At 27.5% G+C, this 15,908-nt stretch overlaps 3 protein-coding genes across 3 annotated transcripts; 2 read left to right on the top strand and 1 right to left on the bottom strand.

The window, feature by feature from the left end:
- The first annotated feature begins 3,584 nt into the window (after nucleotides 1-3,584).
- On the top strand, nucleotides 3,585-8,380 carry LOC114123186 (sodium channel protein Nach). Its single transcript, XM_027986081.2, has 10 exons — nucleotides 3,585-4,048; nucleotides 4,810-5,004; nucleotides 5,428-5,575; nucleotides 5,711-5,844; nucleotides 5,927-6,014; nucleotides 6,180-6,334; nucleotides 6,590-6,720; nucleotides 6,791-6,956; nucleotides 7,011-7,108; nucleotides 8,229-8,380. Exons 1-10 carry the CDS (start codon nucleotides 3,969-3,971, stop codon nucleotides 8,378-8,380), a joined length of 1,347 nt encoding a protein of 448 aa, XP_027841882.2. The 5' UTR covers nucleotides 3,585-3,968.
- On the bottom strand, nucleotides 6,477-13,022 carry LOC114123183 (WD repeat-containing protein 75). Its single transcript, XM_027986078.2, has 16 exons — nucleotides 12,781-13,022; nucleotides 12,018-12,234; nucleotides 11,773-11,951; nucleotides 11,599-11,715; nucleotides 11,329-11,516; nucleotides 11,106-11,264; nucleotides 10,959-11,035; nucleotides 10,771-10,899; nucleotides 10,503-10,690; nucleotides 10,279-10,433; nucleotides 9,712-9,898; nucleotides 9,285-9,463; nucleotides 9,040-9,218; nucleotides 8,790-8,978; nucleotides 8,638-8,718; nucleotides 6,477-6,730 (listed from the first exon to the last, which is right to left on the bottom strand). Exons 1-15 carry the CDS (start codon nucleotides 12,858-12,860, stop codon nucleotides 8,638-8,640), a joined length of 2,304 nt encoding a protein of 767 aa, XP_027841879.2. The 5' UTR covers nucleotides 12,861-13,022; the 3' UTR covers nucleotides 6,477-6,730.
- A 135-nt stretch (nucleotides 13,023-13,157) lies between these two features.
- LOC114123182 (CCAAT/enhancer-binding protein zeta) lies at nucleotides 13,158-15,847 on the top strand. Its single transcript, XM_027986077.2, has 2 exons — nucleotides 13,158-13,292; nucleotides 13,349-15,847. The coding sequence occupies exon 2, from the start codon at nucleotides 13,374-13,376 to the stop codon at nucleotides 15,795-15,797; it is 2,424 nt and encodes an 807-aa protein (XP_027841878.1). The 5' UTR covers nucleotides 13,158-13,292; nucleotides 13,349-13,373; the 3' UTR covers nucleotides 15,798-15,847.
- Nucleotides 15,848-15,908: the final 61 nt, after the last annotated feature.

Genomic DNA, 15,908 nt, shown 5'->3' with positions numbered 1-15,908 from the left:
CCACGGGCATTTTATGTTTTTTATGCACATAGCCCTCATACAACGCACGACGTAAGTACATAAATATCATGTTTTTCGATATTCTCATATCAAATTATAAAGATTTGAACTGGTACAAAACTTTAACAAATTATGATAATAATATTTTCCTGCACAAATTTTTTTTTAAAATATGAAACGTTATTCAATCTGAAAACAACTTGTCCCTCCATCTTATACGAATAATAAGAAGTAATACATTTGGATTGTGAACAAAAATAATATAGTGCAACTAAGTATATATCATAGATTGAAATTTATCAATATTATTTTAATTATTATGAAATTTTAAATTATAAGCTATTTACGAAAAGTTTTACTTTATTTCCATTAGCACTTAAGTCCGAATTAAAATAACAAACATAAATTCTTAGCTACTAGTAGTTAGATATAAATGTTAGCAATTTATTAATTATTTATTGTTTTGTAGTTAACTCTTCGTTGTATCACAATATATTACCATTGATTATATATAGTATACTATATAATATATATAATATATATATATATATACTATATACTATATATAATCAATGATATTACATATTTTACTCAATTAATAAAATTGATCTTTTCGCCGTCTTGTGTACATGCAAGATATTATGTTTATACGAATGTTATATTGCCTATTCACCAAAAAGTAAGTTTACACTGTTAAATGTATTTAATATAAATAATTTCCAAACTATAAAAAAGGAAAAGGTATCTAAATAACTACTATATTTATATAATAACATATTACATGCACAAAAGTTTATACTCACATAAAATTTTGATTTTGAAGTCTGTCGGAGTTTAATTGAAGCTATGTATCTATTCTAATGTTTAAAATAAGTAAGTACACTTATTTAAAAAGCTCGACAATGGGTCATTGTATTTGTATATACTTATATAAGTCTATATCCAACCACTTTTATATTTTATTATAATACACACACACACACACACACACACACATACACACACACACATAATATATATCTCAAATGTTTGTGTGATTTTATACCTATTATTCGTTTATTTTTGATTACTAAATATAATGTATAATAATAATCCTTGTGAATATTATGCACAAAAAATAAAATATTTCTCAATTACTCATATACAAAAAAAAAAAAAAACATTAAATGGTAAATGATTTTTTATTCAATTATTTTATTATTATTATTATTAATATAAATCATAATAATTGTTATTGACGCTTTTTAAAACAGATATTTTTATTTCCTAGCTCATGCAGTCTCGCATGATAAAATACGTATAATGAGTAATAACTCAATTTTATATAATATGATATACCTATATGATTATAAACATTTAATATTTTAAGAGTATGGACATTCGTCCATACTAACCTCACCGATATTATTTTATTTGTTTTTCAATGCTATATTGTACCGATCCAATTATCCATGGATTCGTTAGTATAATTATAATTTAACGAATACCTACAACAAAACATTTTCGTTCTAACACAATATACATAATACATATATATATATATGTATCACAACGAGATTGTAAACAAACCGTTTGCTTTATAATGTGTACAATGTACAGACTATAAGCATATAATAGTATAATATAGGTACATATGTGAGTATAAAATATATAAGTCTGGGAGAAAGTTCACCGGGGGCATTAAGTATACGTAAACGTACTCATGTGTATAATATAGTTATCGTGAGTATATTATACTTGTTTAGGTAATTTATTGTATGTATAACTATAAAATAAAAATATACCGTGTTTGTTTAATTGGTATATTTACTCACTGTTACAACCGACAGCCCCTTCGAGTCGCGTTTTACGGTGCTCTTTTTTATTTTTTTTAACACAAAAACGTGTTTAATATAATACGTTTTGTACAGAGTCAAAATATATTACGCACAAATGGTCGTGACTATGTAAAAACCGACGAATGTATATCAGTATAAATATGATACAATATTAGGTGTACAATTTAATATAATTCGTTATTTAATGTTTTAAATTTTGTTTATATTCGTTAGAATTTAAATACACTACATATGTAAAGTGTAGACATAAAGACTAAAGTATATTAATGGCTATAGGTATTATTTATACCTATTACTTAGTGTTGGATGTGGTGGTTTTTCAATAGATACAAAAGATATAAATCTACTTATAAGTTATATTCAATTATTATATTACTCCTTTCAGCCCATTGCTGCAGAACAAATCTCCTTCTATCTGTCTCTGTTCATAGCTGCTTCAATAATATTGTCTATCCCAAGTTGATTTAGTTCTTTTTTATTTTTGTCCATCTATCTCTATTTCGGTCTTCCAATCGGCCTTCTTCCCTGAGGAATCCATATTAAAACAGCATTTGCTATTAACTTAGCCCTTAGTACATGTCCAAGCCAACTCAGTCTTTGGTGGCGTATTTCCGCTATTATGTCTGGTTTTCCGAATAACTCCTGCAGTTTTCAGTTAGACCTTATTTCGTACGTTTAGTCTTTGTTTCTTTTTGGTCCGTAAATCTTTCTAAGGAATTTCCTCTTCATGATAGCTAGCTTCACATGACTGACCCTGTTTCACATGCATACATTATTTCTGATCTAGCTAGTACCCTGTAAAGTCGTTCTTTTGATTTTTTCGACAGTAGCTCCGACCCCAATAACCCCGAGAGGGCGTAAAAACATTGGTTTTCCATTATTATGCGTTTTTTTATTTTTCATGGTTGTCGTTTGTGCTACTTAAGTTAGTGCCTAAATATTTAAAATTATCTACCTCCTCAAACACATATCCTCCGACCTGTATTCCAGCTGCATTTCGCCTCTGATCTTTGTTCCTACCGATTCGTCTATATTTTGTTTAAGTCTCGTTAATGTTGAGTCCTCGTTTTTTTGCATTTTGTATTAGTAATTCCGTTGCTTTTTTGATATCCTGCTCAATTTTGCCTAGTATTACCACGTCGTCGGCATATGCTAGTGATGGAAGGTTTTGGCCGCAGTTAATTCCTTGATATTCTCTTGTACTTCCCTTACTGCCATCTCTAGTATCCATCTCAATTATTATATTAACGTAAAATATTATTTGTGTCCTGTATTCTACTATAATTGTTAAACTATTTTTTCAAAAATTAATAACTATACACTAATATTTAATGAATAATTGATAAAAATTGCAATAACTTGTTTCATACTTATTAAGGACAAAGAATAAAAGTTATAATTTATTTTTATATAAAACATGGTTTTTACTATAACGCATACTGTTAAGAACATATTTCGTGATTTTTATAATGCGTATTAAATCCGATTACTAAAATAATATTTAATAACGAACGAACTAATCGCAAATCAAAAATAGCGATTTTCCAGTAATTTTGTTCAGGAGCGGAGATATAGCATAGAGGTAGCAGGAATATGAAGTTATAGATTATACATGTACATAAATAAATAATATTTTATAACTACCACGTCCTTCATGGTATTATAATAATAATAATATGTAACGGCCAATAAACAACACGATAAGGTACCTACATGTCGTGTGACTTAATAATTATTATCATTTATCATTTATAACATAATTTATTTTTATTTTTTTAGCGTGACTATTTTTCAAACTTGAATTACTGTTATTATTAAGTATAGATACAACACCGTGAACAGTATTGGTCTGGTCTATCCTGCAATACCTATGCAATCTGCATATTTAATAAAGATCGTATCTACAGGACTTTAGCGAGTTATTTTTTCAATAATAATATTATTTCGATGGTGACAAATTGACAGGGCTTATATTAATATAGTGAGATCATGTTATATTACATGGAGTGCCACTCGTGCAGAGCGTAAACCATAATAGATTTCAGTATTTCACCACATAATAAATCACGAAAAGACCATCCTGGAACAATAGGTACATATTATATATGAAAATATTAAATAGGAGCAGTGATGTTAAAAGAATTTGCCGATCAATCGACCATACACGGTCTTCACTATGTAAGCAACGACAAGTGTCACTGGACGGAAAGGTGAGTATAAGTACTTTATACGTGTTGGTAGTTGGTACGCTACAGCCTTCGAATAGGTTTAATGTGCATATTATGTATAAGAAGCCAAAGTTTCATAAGAAATAATAATAGACAATAGTATAGCCGTATAGGTAGAAATGCATAATTATTCTATGTTCTTATAATTGAATAAAAATATTAAAGATTAATTTTAAGATTTAATTGATATTTATTAGTATAATTGAGTTTATTATATCATGTACTATATAAATATAATACGAGAGTAGAAACGTTACTACGATAAAATTCAAAAAGAGTAAATTATTATCTATATTCTATAAAACGTATTACGCGTAATAACTATATATAAATGGTAGATAAAGGTAAATAGATAGGTACATTAAAAAAAAATACTGTTTTTCTTTCAACCAGATTTTGGCTTTATATTTTTTACTTAAAATGTAATTTTCTGATAATATTTAAAAATTAAAGTGTACTTATAAACGGATCATAAATCAATAAATTATATATTTTATTTTTCCATCATAAATTTCATATTATACAAGATAAATCACCCCCATTTCCCGCTTTAATTTATACTAAACCATTCAACATTTTTAAATATATTTAAGATTTTAAGGACCAAATTTTCAAGAATGTATTAAGATTAACACCTTCATAAAAATGTTCTGTAGCTATGACCTACAAACATTCCTTTTTTTTCAGTATTATTATAAATAATTCTATTTTTAAAAAATGATCGAATTTTATAATCTTAATAGGTTGTTTTGGTTGATTTGTTGTATTCTGAGCTGGTTTGGTTCCGCGTTGTTGATGATGAACTCCTGGGATGCGTATCAGACGAACGCTATTAGTTTCGTGGTGGAAACCAGCTCGTTGGAGTTTCAAACGACTTTTCCGGCGGTCAGCGTATGCGAAACGAACAACATTGTCAACATTCAGAAATTGGCAAACAAGTTAAATAGATTTTAATTCTCACTTGTCCCACCATTAATTATTTAATATTATTTTACTATATTATCAATTATGATACCAGATACATACAACATAGGTAGTCAATAAGTTTATAATAATATATTATAACTAAGAAAATCACAATTCGTCTCTCATTCCAACATTCTCATTATAACGTCCTTAAACATTTTACTAGGTACCTAAAAATTAATGTATTGTAATTTTGTAAAAAAAAAAAAACCCATTACATAAAGTAAGTACCGTTTTCTGTGGCCTAATGTGAAAAAATTAAGGTACAATAAAATACGTGAAAATTTAGTTGTAGTCTCTGAATAATCAGTTAGGGACCACTGCACTGGGACTAGAGTGTTATAAAGTCATGTAATAATTATTTTACTAAATAAAATGATTGATATTGCGTATAGGATATTTGGTGACAATAGGAATTTCAATTTGGACGAGATTGTAAAGGAGATAACTTACTTCAAAGGAACTTCCTATTATATCAATGAATTTTGTATGACTGGACAATATAATTGCCCGAAAAATAATTTCAGTAAAATAGCAATGTCTGTGAGTAGTCGTTGATTTTAAATTTTTAACTAATTATTTGCATTTGAATAACACTTAACAGAAATTGTTGTAACATAATATAATACATTTAGGTAATTTGAAATAATATAACACATTTATTCAATTTTTATTTAGACGAGAAGTACTTGCAATGAAGTGTTTTTAAATTGCACTTGGAACAACAATCATCACTTTGACTGTTGTAAGCATTTTGTTCTAACTGAAACAGAACTAGGAATTTGTTACACACTTACAATGGAAAATGAATCGTTAGTATAAAATATAATTAAAAAAAAAAAATTATGTAACATAGCACATTATATAATTCCAAATACTAATTTATTTATATAGGCCAGATTCCGATGATTTCATTAACATGTATTCAAACCGGGAAACAGGTCCGGGCAATTTACTTATAAAATTATCATCGCCTAGTCAAGTAATTAAAATGAATATTATGCCAATCTAACACTGTTCACAACAGCCAAATTTTTGTACTAAAAATTTATACTTTGAAGTTTAAACTATGCATTATATTTACACAATTTGAAAATATAGGGCTTTAATAATAATTATTATTAAACCTCTACTATGTATAACATAGGTTTTTATTCACTCAGTAGTAGACGTACCATATTATAATACAATAAGTACTGACATTTTACATGCCATGATGGGTATTTTTAAACAATATAAGTTTGTTATTAAAGACATTGAAAATGAAGATGAAGTCAAATTTGTTGGAATTTCACAACGTAGGTGAGTACATTTTTTTCTATGACAAAAATATTAATTCACTAACACCTACTATTTACTTATTAGTATTCAAAAAACTAATAATAAACATGTGTTTTGTTACATTCATGGTTGATAAATAAATAAAATTAGAATAATAAATAGATTAATGTTATAAACTATCTTCATTTATTTATAACAAAATATAATTTTATTTAATGATTTGTTAGTTAAATAAATTGTTGATAGTCATGTTACAATATTTTTACACAAGTTTAGATGCAGATTTCCTTTTGAGAATTATTTAAAAGTCAGTTCAAAATACAGTTATAGTTCTTGCATTGTAAACTGCCGCCGTCAAAAGCAACTAGAAATGTGTAATTGTACTTCCCATTTAATGCCAAACAGTAGTATGTCTTCCTAAAATCATATAAAAAAATATATAATAATAATACATAAAATACTATTGTATTTCTATAGAAGCAAGTGAACAATGTGATATAAATGGACTTATATGTTTAAATACACATTATGCAGAATTATCAGTGTTAAAAAAAAAGAAAAGTAAGCGTCCAGGTTTAGAATGTGAATGTGTACCTTCCTGTATTGAAGCTGAAATAAATGTCATAACAGTTGAATCATTTATGTAAGTTTGATTATAAATTTCAAAAATAAAATATTTAAATATTTAATTTTATAGAACTAATGAAAATGAATCAATTATACAATTAATGATGGACCGATTACCAGCAGAGCGACTTAAACGCAATGTTGTTAGAGGAAGATTAGATGTCTTAGGTAAAACTGTTTAAAGAATGAAATGTATAAGGTTATTTTATTATACAGTGAAACTTCCATTTAACATTTTTATTTAACGAATCTGAGATTTTTATATAGTTAAAGAATATACTAATCGATAACAAACTTGTTTTCGTAAGTATTATCACTGTCAAATAGTAATATAAATATTGTTCTAAAACACCTAAAATTTTATTGTATTTGATAAAGATAAGACATTGGTAGGCAAGCCGGTTAACTTTACTGCATTGCTACATGTTGCAGTTCCCATATTAACATAAACATAGTCGTATGCTCAATTTTTTTCTTTACATTAAAAAAAAAATGTCAAAACATAAATGTTTATCAATTGTTAATAAATTTTAAACTTTAAATTAAGTAAAGGCGTTAAAAAAAGATACTATCAAAAAATATAGTATTTAGACAAGTTCTTTTTCAAACATGTCAAAAAATCATGAAAACATAATGAAGCAAGTGTATGTAAGAATCTTTACTCATCAGCAATAGAAAACAAATGAAAGTGTGTTTATGAAGGAAGTTAACAAAACTGTTTCCTCAAATTAAAAATTAAAAAATAATAGAATGTATGTATAATAAGATGTTTCATATTTAGTTTTAATACAATATAGAATATGAAATATGTAATTGTATTTAATGAATTCATCTATAAATATAATTTTTTTTATTCCCCACAAGACTTAGTTACATGGAAGTTTCATTGTACATAATTATGAAATAGGATAAGTGCTAGTATAATCATTAAACATACTGAGGAAAATTGAAATAAATGCATTTGCAATTGATATAAAATATTGATACTTAATACAGATTCGGTTATAAATTATTAAAAATAAAATAACTTTCATTATTAAATACAATTTTTTAATTAAATTAGATTCAAAATGAATACTATCTAATAATATTTTTATAATTGTCATAAACTAATACCAAAGACAATTGATTGAATCATTTTTTTTTATCTAGCTTATGATATTTAACTTCATTTAATTACTTCAATAAACTTTTTGTATGTTAGAACTCAACAATATGCAAATAGAGAAAACCAAAGAATTGTATTTTTGTATTTTTCAAAATGTATTTGTTAAAATGTATTTTACAGTTTCATTGGGAGGTTCTGTTGCATTATTTGTTGGAGCAAGTATATTAAGTTTTTTGGAAATTATTTACTATTTCATAATACGTATGCGCAATGTTAAAATTCCCAAATTAAAAAGACCTAAGACGTCAAAATGTGAATTCAAGATGAAATAATAAATTAGTAAAACAATAGGTGAATAACAATATATTTTCCAATATAGGTAATATGTCTAACATTTATTTTATTTATTAGGACAGTTAAAATTTAAATGCACATATTTTATTTATTGAAGTCACATAATACAAATGATTAAAATAATAATAATGTAATTTACGTAATAAAATAAAAGTAAAATCAAGTTCAATTAGTTATTATTTACACTTCATTCTATAAATTATTTAACTATATTTTTTTTATTTAATAAACTTACTTATGTATTTAAGCATGCAAGTAAAATACGTTCAAGATGAGTTTCTAATGGTAACATCAAATGAGCTGGCTCTTCAAGTATCTATATAAAAAAATATATATATATCACCAAATATAAGCTTGTTAAATCTATAAGTAATATTATTAAATTACCTCAAATGCTGATTTATCTTCATCAACTAACGTTTCAAACTCAGGGATTTTTTTCGTATTATTGGTGGTGTAGCTAATTTCTTTGTTAGAAATAATACGTCCTAAAGGTGTTAGATTAGTAAAATTGTCATCCACAAAAGTTTCAATCATTTTTTGGAGAGTGTCAGTCTTCTCAAACTTTAAAAGTTCCTAAGAGTTTAGAATGATTAGTACATTTATTCATTATTCATTGTAAAAGACAATAAATTACTTGTTGGTTGGTCAACATGTATAGTGTAGAATTGTCTAACCATGACGAATGTTGTCCATTCTGATGATTTGACTTTGGAGCAAATAATGCCCACAAAATAGATGTACTTTTGTCATTTTTTCCAAATATATTTTGTTTCTTATACACAATATTTTTACTATTTGGAGTGAAAACGAACACTAAAAATAAATATTAAATAATATAATAGTAAAATATGAAACTGATGCAAATCATAGTTTACTAACAATCATTATTAGTAGTGAAAATAGCCATATATTCTGACATTGGATCAGCAATTAATCTTTCAACTTGAATCCAAATAGTTGTAAGTAATGTCTCACTAAGCACATTCCAAATCAAAAGTCTTGTGTTTGATGCAGCAACAAGCATCCAACTGCTCGCGTTTTTACCAAACTCTAAAAATCTATAAGCATCAAAATAAAAGTATACAATGAATAACAATACATAAGAATATCAATAGAGTAAGACATTTATACTATAATACTATATTATATTATAGCAAAAACAAAAATAATAATGAAAAAAAAAAAAATAGGCATGGAAATTGTTACAAGAGTTAAACCAGTTACTGTTCGATCTTTATTTTATTTTTTAGTTTTGCAAAATAAAAAATACAAATACAATTTAACTTGAGTAATTAAATAAATTTACCTGATATGTTCAAATCCATGAGTAAGACTCGTTTTGAAATCATCTGTGTCATCTAGAACTTTTAAAACTATACTTGGCCCAAAAGCAGCTGCCAATATACAACCGTCTTCAGAGAAACTAACTGCATGTAATGGTTGATTATGGTAAAGTTTACTCGTATACTCATGTTGCCATGATTTAATTGGATCTAAAAATTATTAAATATAAATTCATCAATGAATGATGTAGTAAATATGCAAAATAGCATTCCAATATTTATTTTAACTACATTAAAACATTGACTGCCATACGACTGCCGGCAGTAACACAATATGTTTTTGTTATGGTAATGATTTATGCTATGCCGGGGTCCTTATTTTAGTGCATTATTGTAGTGCCATAGAACAGTTAATAATATAAAACCAAATTAATTTATGGTTGCCAGAGGTCATGTGGCATAGCAGTAATGATGAACTATGGGCACCAGCAGTCACAAATGTATAAAATTTGAAAACTCCAGATAGCTGCAGGAGGTCATAGGGCAGTCAACGTATTAATCAAAATATCAATAAATATTTTCATATTTACTTTTTTCGTCTTCCGATAAATTATAAGGAGACCAAAGTTTATACATATTTTCATGCAATGTAGCAACCATATGTAAACCATCAGAATCTACTGATGGACGAAAACATAATTTTGAAATTCTATCTACAGAATTTGTGTAAGTATTTAATTTATAGCTAAAAAAAAATACAAATTTTATTTAAAAACAATTTAAAAAAATAGATATTACTATATTAGTATACTACATTTGCAATTTTTCATTGAAAGTCCAGAACTTCAGAACATCATCTACTATATATTTATCGTCAATTGGTCTTCGTTCAACTGTTGCTAGCCATGAACTATCATCACTTATTGCCAATAAACAAACATCAGCATTGAATACACCTTGATCTCTTGTTCTGGTCGTAAAATTTTGACATACAATATCCAACTGTTAAAATACATAAACAAGAATTACATTACGATTGCCTACCAATACAAACAATATACTTAAAAAGAATAAAAACTAACATTGAATGCTAATTGTGATTGGTCAAGAGAAAAAAATTGAATGTGACCAGGCAATCCATTAGTTACAAGGGATCTTGAACGACTGTCGAATGCAACACCAGCTGGAAAGACTTTTTCAAATTCATCAGCCTAAAATAAATTAAAAGTATTGAAAAATGTTAAAAATAATATTTAGTTAAAATATTTACATTTGAAGCATGCACTCCCCAAGTGAATGTCTGTATAACAGAATGTATACGATTTTGTGAGTTCACTATTATAATGCCTAAAAAATAAAAGTTAATAAATATTTGGATGTCTTTATTTAAATAATATTTTTGATTAAGTAGTATTACTATTGCATTGTGTAGAAACAGCTACATATTGGCTATCTTCTGTAACAGATAAATGAACAATATTGGCTGATAATCTAGGTAAATAATGTCTGGTTTCTGTATTTTCACAAAACCATTTAACCAAAACATTTTCAGCACCTCCACTATAAAAATTGTTACCTGCAATCATATATATTAAATTCACTATGTATTTTTTTTTTGTTAAAAATATTTATTATCTTACCACTACTGGTAAATATAACATCATTTACAGGAAGTGTATGCCAATGGTAAACAGTTTGTGATCTTGTATTTTTATGCATTACATTATAATACAAAACAATTCTTCCTGTGTTATCTCCGATTGCTAAAATATTGGAATTAGGATGGCATTGTACGACAGTTACTGTTCTATCTGACCCTAATTTAATTCTATCAAGAAAAATGTCAGTTAATAATAAATATTAATATTCATTTAATATTTTTTAAATAATCTTATTTATAGTTAACATACTTATTTTTTTTATAATTTAACAAATTATAAATATATATTATATTTTTATTAGCAAATGCAAAATAAGGTACATCTTCAAAACCTCCTATCGACCAATTGTGTGGTAAATTCTCCAAACTAAAAAAAAATGATGCATTAAATACAATTTTTTTTTTTAATGGTTAAGTTAGTTACTTTTCATCAAACTTGTGTAATAGTGTCCCTTCTTCCAATGAAAATATACCAATATTGATATCATTGTTATTAATTTCTGGTAATTTATATGATACAATAATACAATCAACATCATAAGAGCAATAAGTTCTTGACAAGCATTTTGCACTTACTACATGATATTTTTTTAAATTTAATTCCTATTAAAAAAAACACGATAATAAATATTTATTGAAATTATAAATACTAAGCTTAAAGTGTATTACTTGTTGCTTCGAAAGTTTGGCTGCTTGGGTTCCAATCAAATCCCAAAACACAATAACAGCATTCAAGTGAATAGCAACTAAGAGTTTATCATTAGAAGGATGAAAACACAAGCTAACAATTCTACCAAAATTTTGATCAGCAGTGTAACTGGCAACTAATTTTCCAGAGCTTACACTAAAACAATTTATATCTGCACCACAGCCCACGTAGATGAATCTATATTTAATGACAAGATATATTATAATTAAACATAAAATACAATTAAAATAAATGTATATTAATATCAGCCAAGTAAAAACTGGAAACTACCTATGAGATTGCCAATGTTATTTTTATGGGGTCAGTAAAACCTTAAAAAGCAGTATATCTCTAGATAGAAAAATGGAATATTGATGTGATCGTTTAAAATGTTATTCAAATTCTTCAGCGGTTTTTTAGAAAATCAAAAAAATAAGCATCATGATATTTGTATTTAGACAAACCTAGATATCATCATATTTAATTGGAATCATGTACATCAAATGTATTTTATAATTAAAAATTGTTATATTTTTTTTCCGAATTCCAAAAAAGATACTACTTGATTCTTCAATAACAAAAAACAACAATCAATTTTTATCAAGAATAAAATCAATTTATGAATTAAATAGGTAGGTAATTATATTTTATATCTTAGATGGACATTCAATTACATACATATTTATCAAAGTAATACCGTTGACTAATTATTATAGAATGAATATCATATATATTTTTACTAACCTTCCATTTTCAGAAAACAGTGGCGGATGACTTATTATACTACCACCTTCGACTTTTTTCACAACTATATTGTCTTCCATTATGATTATTTTCACTTCCTATGCAAAGCAAAAATCAAAACGGCGAACAGTCAACAGTTATCCATAAACAGACAACATGGCATGGTATTCACAATAATAATATTTAATAAATAATAGGTAAGTCGTAACTCGTAAGTACAAAATTATAAATTGTTTATAAAAAAAAATTATCAACTATATATTATAATATACTATTTCAGTACCCACGTGAGAAGTCGGAATATAATCAGTAATCACAAGATATGTCAACACTAAACGCAAATTTCTTATCATCAAATCATTAATATTTTTGGTTTTTGTTCACAGTCACACTGTAAAGTAACCAAAAAATATACATGCTTGATTTTTAAAAATCGGATAACAAAATATGACATTATCCAAAACATTGAAATCAATTTCAGTCAACATAATTCAAAATACAAATTGACCTAGGTAACATCAAAAAGTAAAAAATTATCTTGGCAAATTTCTTATTTTTACATGTTTAGATATTAGTCAATCCGCGATATAAGAATGAGTTCATCAGAGACAGAGAGCGAGTTGGAAGGTGATGATGGATATGACCAGCTATACTCTGACTCAGATGCCGATGACATCGACTTGCCTAAATGGTACGAAAGCTTACCGTCGTTCGGAAATAGCACCAAACTCTCAGCATCCGAGATTGAAGCCCTGCGATTGGAAGCGGAAAAAGTATTAGAACATCAGCCGCAGACCGATAAGAAAAAATCATGGATAACCGAAATCGCCAAACAAGGTACGTATTCAGACAAGATTGCTGCACTCACTATAAAGATCCAAGAAGATCCATTGCACAACATCGCCGCATTGCAGAATCTGGTGCATATGGTAAAAATCGGCAAAAAACAACAATGTTCTCTTGTCATTGATTCCTTGACGGAATTGTTCACCAGAGTATTGTTGAAAACCGAATTGTTACCTTTTGAACATCAACCGTTGAGCGAGTTGTCGAAAGTAGATGACTTGAAACAACGTAAGCTGTTGCTTAGCTCTTGGTTATTTGAAGAAAAACTGAAGAATTTGTATTCTGGTTTTGTCGAAGCTCTAAGCACTGTTGGATTAGACTCAGTACCGGTAAATCGAGAAAAAAGTATTTCAGCCATGTACAAATTATTAATCAGTAGCACTGAATGTGAAATGCAGATCATTAAATACCTTGTTAACAAATTTGGTGATACAGTTCATAAGGTCGCTTCAAAAGCTATGTATACATTGCGACTTGTTTTGAAACACCGTTCAAATCTCAATCTAACTGTTTTTGAAGAAGTGAGAAAATTACTATTTCGTTCAAACATCAAACAAAGAGCTCAATACTATGGTATTTGTTTTTTAACTCAAATTGACACTAAAGAAATGGCAAAAGAAGTAATTGAACTCTATTTGTCATTTTTCAAAGCTTGTGTAAAAACCGGAGCAATTGATTCTCGACTTATCGGAGCTTTATTAGTCGGTGTTAATAAATCGTATCCTCATGTAAGAAGTGGTATTCAGTCAGAACAAATACAAACAATGTACAAAATTGTCCATTTAGCTCCATTTAACATATCTTTACAAGCTTTATTGTTGATCAGGCAATTGGAAAATAATGATAGGTACTATAGTGCACTATATAAAAAAATATTTGACGAAAATTTGATCACTACTTCACATCAAGCTATATGTATTCATTTAATTTACAAATCCATTTGGGATGATAAATGTCCTGAACGTATGGTAGCTTTTATGAAGCGTATATTTCAAATGTGCTTATATTGTCCAGTTCCTTTGGTTACTGGAATATTTTGCATGTCGTCGCGATTAATGAAAAAACATAAAGGTATACTCGGTAAATCTAAATTTGAAGATGTTGAAACTGAAATTATTCCAAAACCACTAGCTATTTTAAATGATAAAATTAAAGATGAAGAAATTGAAGAAGAAAAATATTTTGATGTACAATCAAATTTGACCGACTCAACTGAAGCGCCTTTAAAATCTTCTTGGTATCATGTTAAAGCTCCTCAAATAATAAAAGAACCACAGTTAATAGAAGGGCCAAAGGAACGAGAAATTAGAAATTTTTATGATTATACTGCTAGAAATCCAAGGTTTTCTGGAGGTGAACATGCAGTTTTAGCTGAACTTATTCCTTTAAGTCGACACTATCATCCTACTGTTGAAACTTTTGCTAAGCGATTAATATCTGGTAAATCTATATACTATGATGGCAACCCTCTAGCAGATTTCACCTTATTACATTTTCTTGATCGGTTTTCATTTAAAAATCCTAAAAAACCGAGACAAGGACAGGGCGAGGGTGAAGAAAACCAAGAACTATTTAGATCAGTTGGTACTTCAAGAAAACACTATGCCCCTAAAGGTTTAAAGAGCATGTCTGTAGTAAGTGAAGAATATTTAAGACACGAAGAGAAACAAATACCTTTAGATGAAGTATTCTTATACAAATACTTAAAACAAAGACCCAAACAGAATAAAAATGTAGAAAATTCTGATGAAGATGGTTTTAGTGATGTCGACAGTGTTAATAGTGATGATTTTAATGAGTTATTAGATGGCATGATGGGTACTAAGAAAAAGAAAAAGTATGATTTTTCACGTGGTTTTGAGAAGGAAGCTAAATCTAAAAAAGTGAAACAGCCCATAGAGGAATCTGAAAGTGATGATGACAATGATGATGAATTTGTTGTTCCACGAAAGTCAAAGAATTTGGCAGATCTAGCTGTACCTGCTGAAAAATTTGCAGCCATGTTGGACGCAGCTGGCAAAAAAAAAACCGGCGGAAGAGATGACATATTAATCAGAGACAATGCTTCATCAAAACAACTAGAATGGGAAAAAAAGAAAAGTGGTGGGAAGCGGAAAAGATTAGAAGATGGTAGAAAAAACAGAAAACGACATCGTATACACAACCGATGATTACAGTGTTATCTATTAATGTTAATTTAATAAATATTTGATGTTTTGTATTGATTGTTTTTTTATTGTTAGGATCAGGTATAAAACAAATAAGTGTGCGTTCTTTTTTGA

The sequence above is a fragment of the Aphis gossypii genome, chromosome 1 (genome assembly GCF_020184175.1).
Source record: "Aphis gossypii isolate Hap1 chromosome 1, ASM2018417v2, whole genome shotgun sequence".
Taxonomy (NCBI): domain Eukaryota; kingdom Metazoa; phylum Arthropoda; class Insecta; order Hemiptera; family Aphididae; genus Aphis; species Aphis gossypii.
This window is presented reverse-complemented; position numbering and strand designations above follow the sequence as displayed.

Bases quoted from the DNA above. Each gene is read 5' to 3' on its own strand.
- LOC114123182 (XM_027986077.2), top strand. From the start codon at position 13,374: ATGAGTTCATCAGAGACAGAGAGCGAGTTGGAAGGTGATGATGGATAT.
- LOC114123183 (XM_027986078.2), bottom strand. From the start codon at position 12,860: ATGGAAGACAATATAGTTGTGAAAAAAGTCGAAGGTGGTAGTATAATA. The intron at 12,235-12,780 runs GTTAGTAAAAAT...CATTAAATATAG, and splicing joins CTGTTTTCTGAAAATGGAAG to ATTCATCTACGTGGGCTGTG. The intron at 11,952-12,017 runs GTAATACACTTT...TTTTTTTAATAG, and splicing joins CCAAACTTTCGAAGCAACAA to GAATTAAATTTAAAAAAATA.
- LOC114123186 (XM_027986081.2), top strand. From the start codon at position 3,969: ATGTTAAAAGAATTTGCCGATCAATCGACCATACACGGTCTTCACTAT. The intron at 5,845-5,926 runs GTTAGTATAAAA...TTATTTATATAG, and splicing joins CTTACAATGGAAAATGAATC to GCCAGATTCCGATGATTTCA. The intron at 6,721-6,790 runs GTATGTCTTCCT...GTATTTCTATAG, and splicing joins CCATTTAATGCCAAACAGTA to AAGCAAGTGAACAATGTGAT.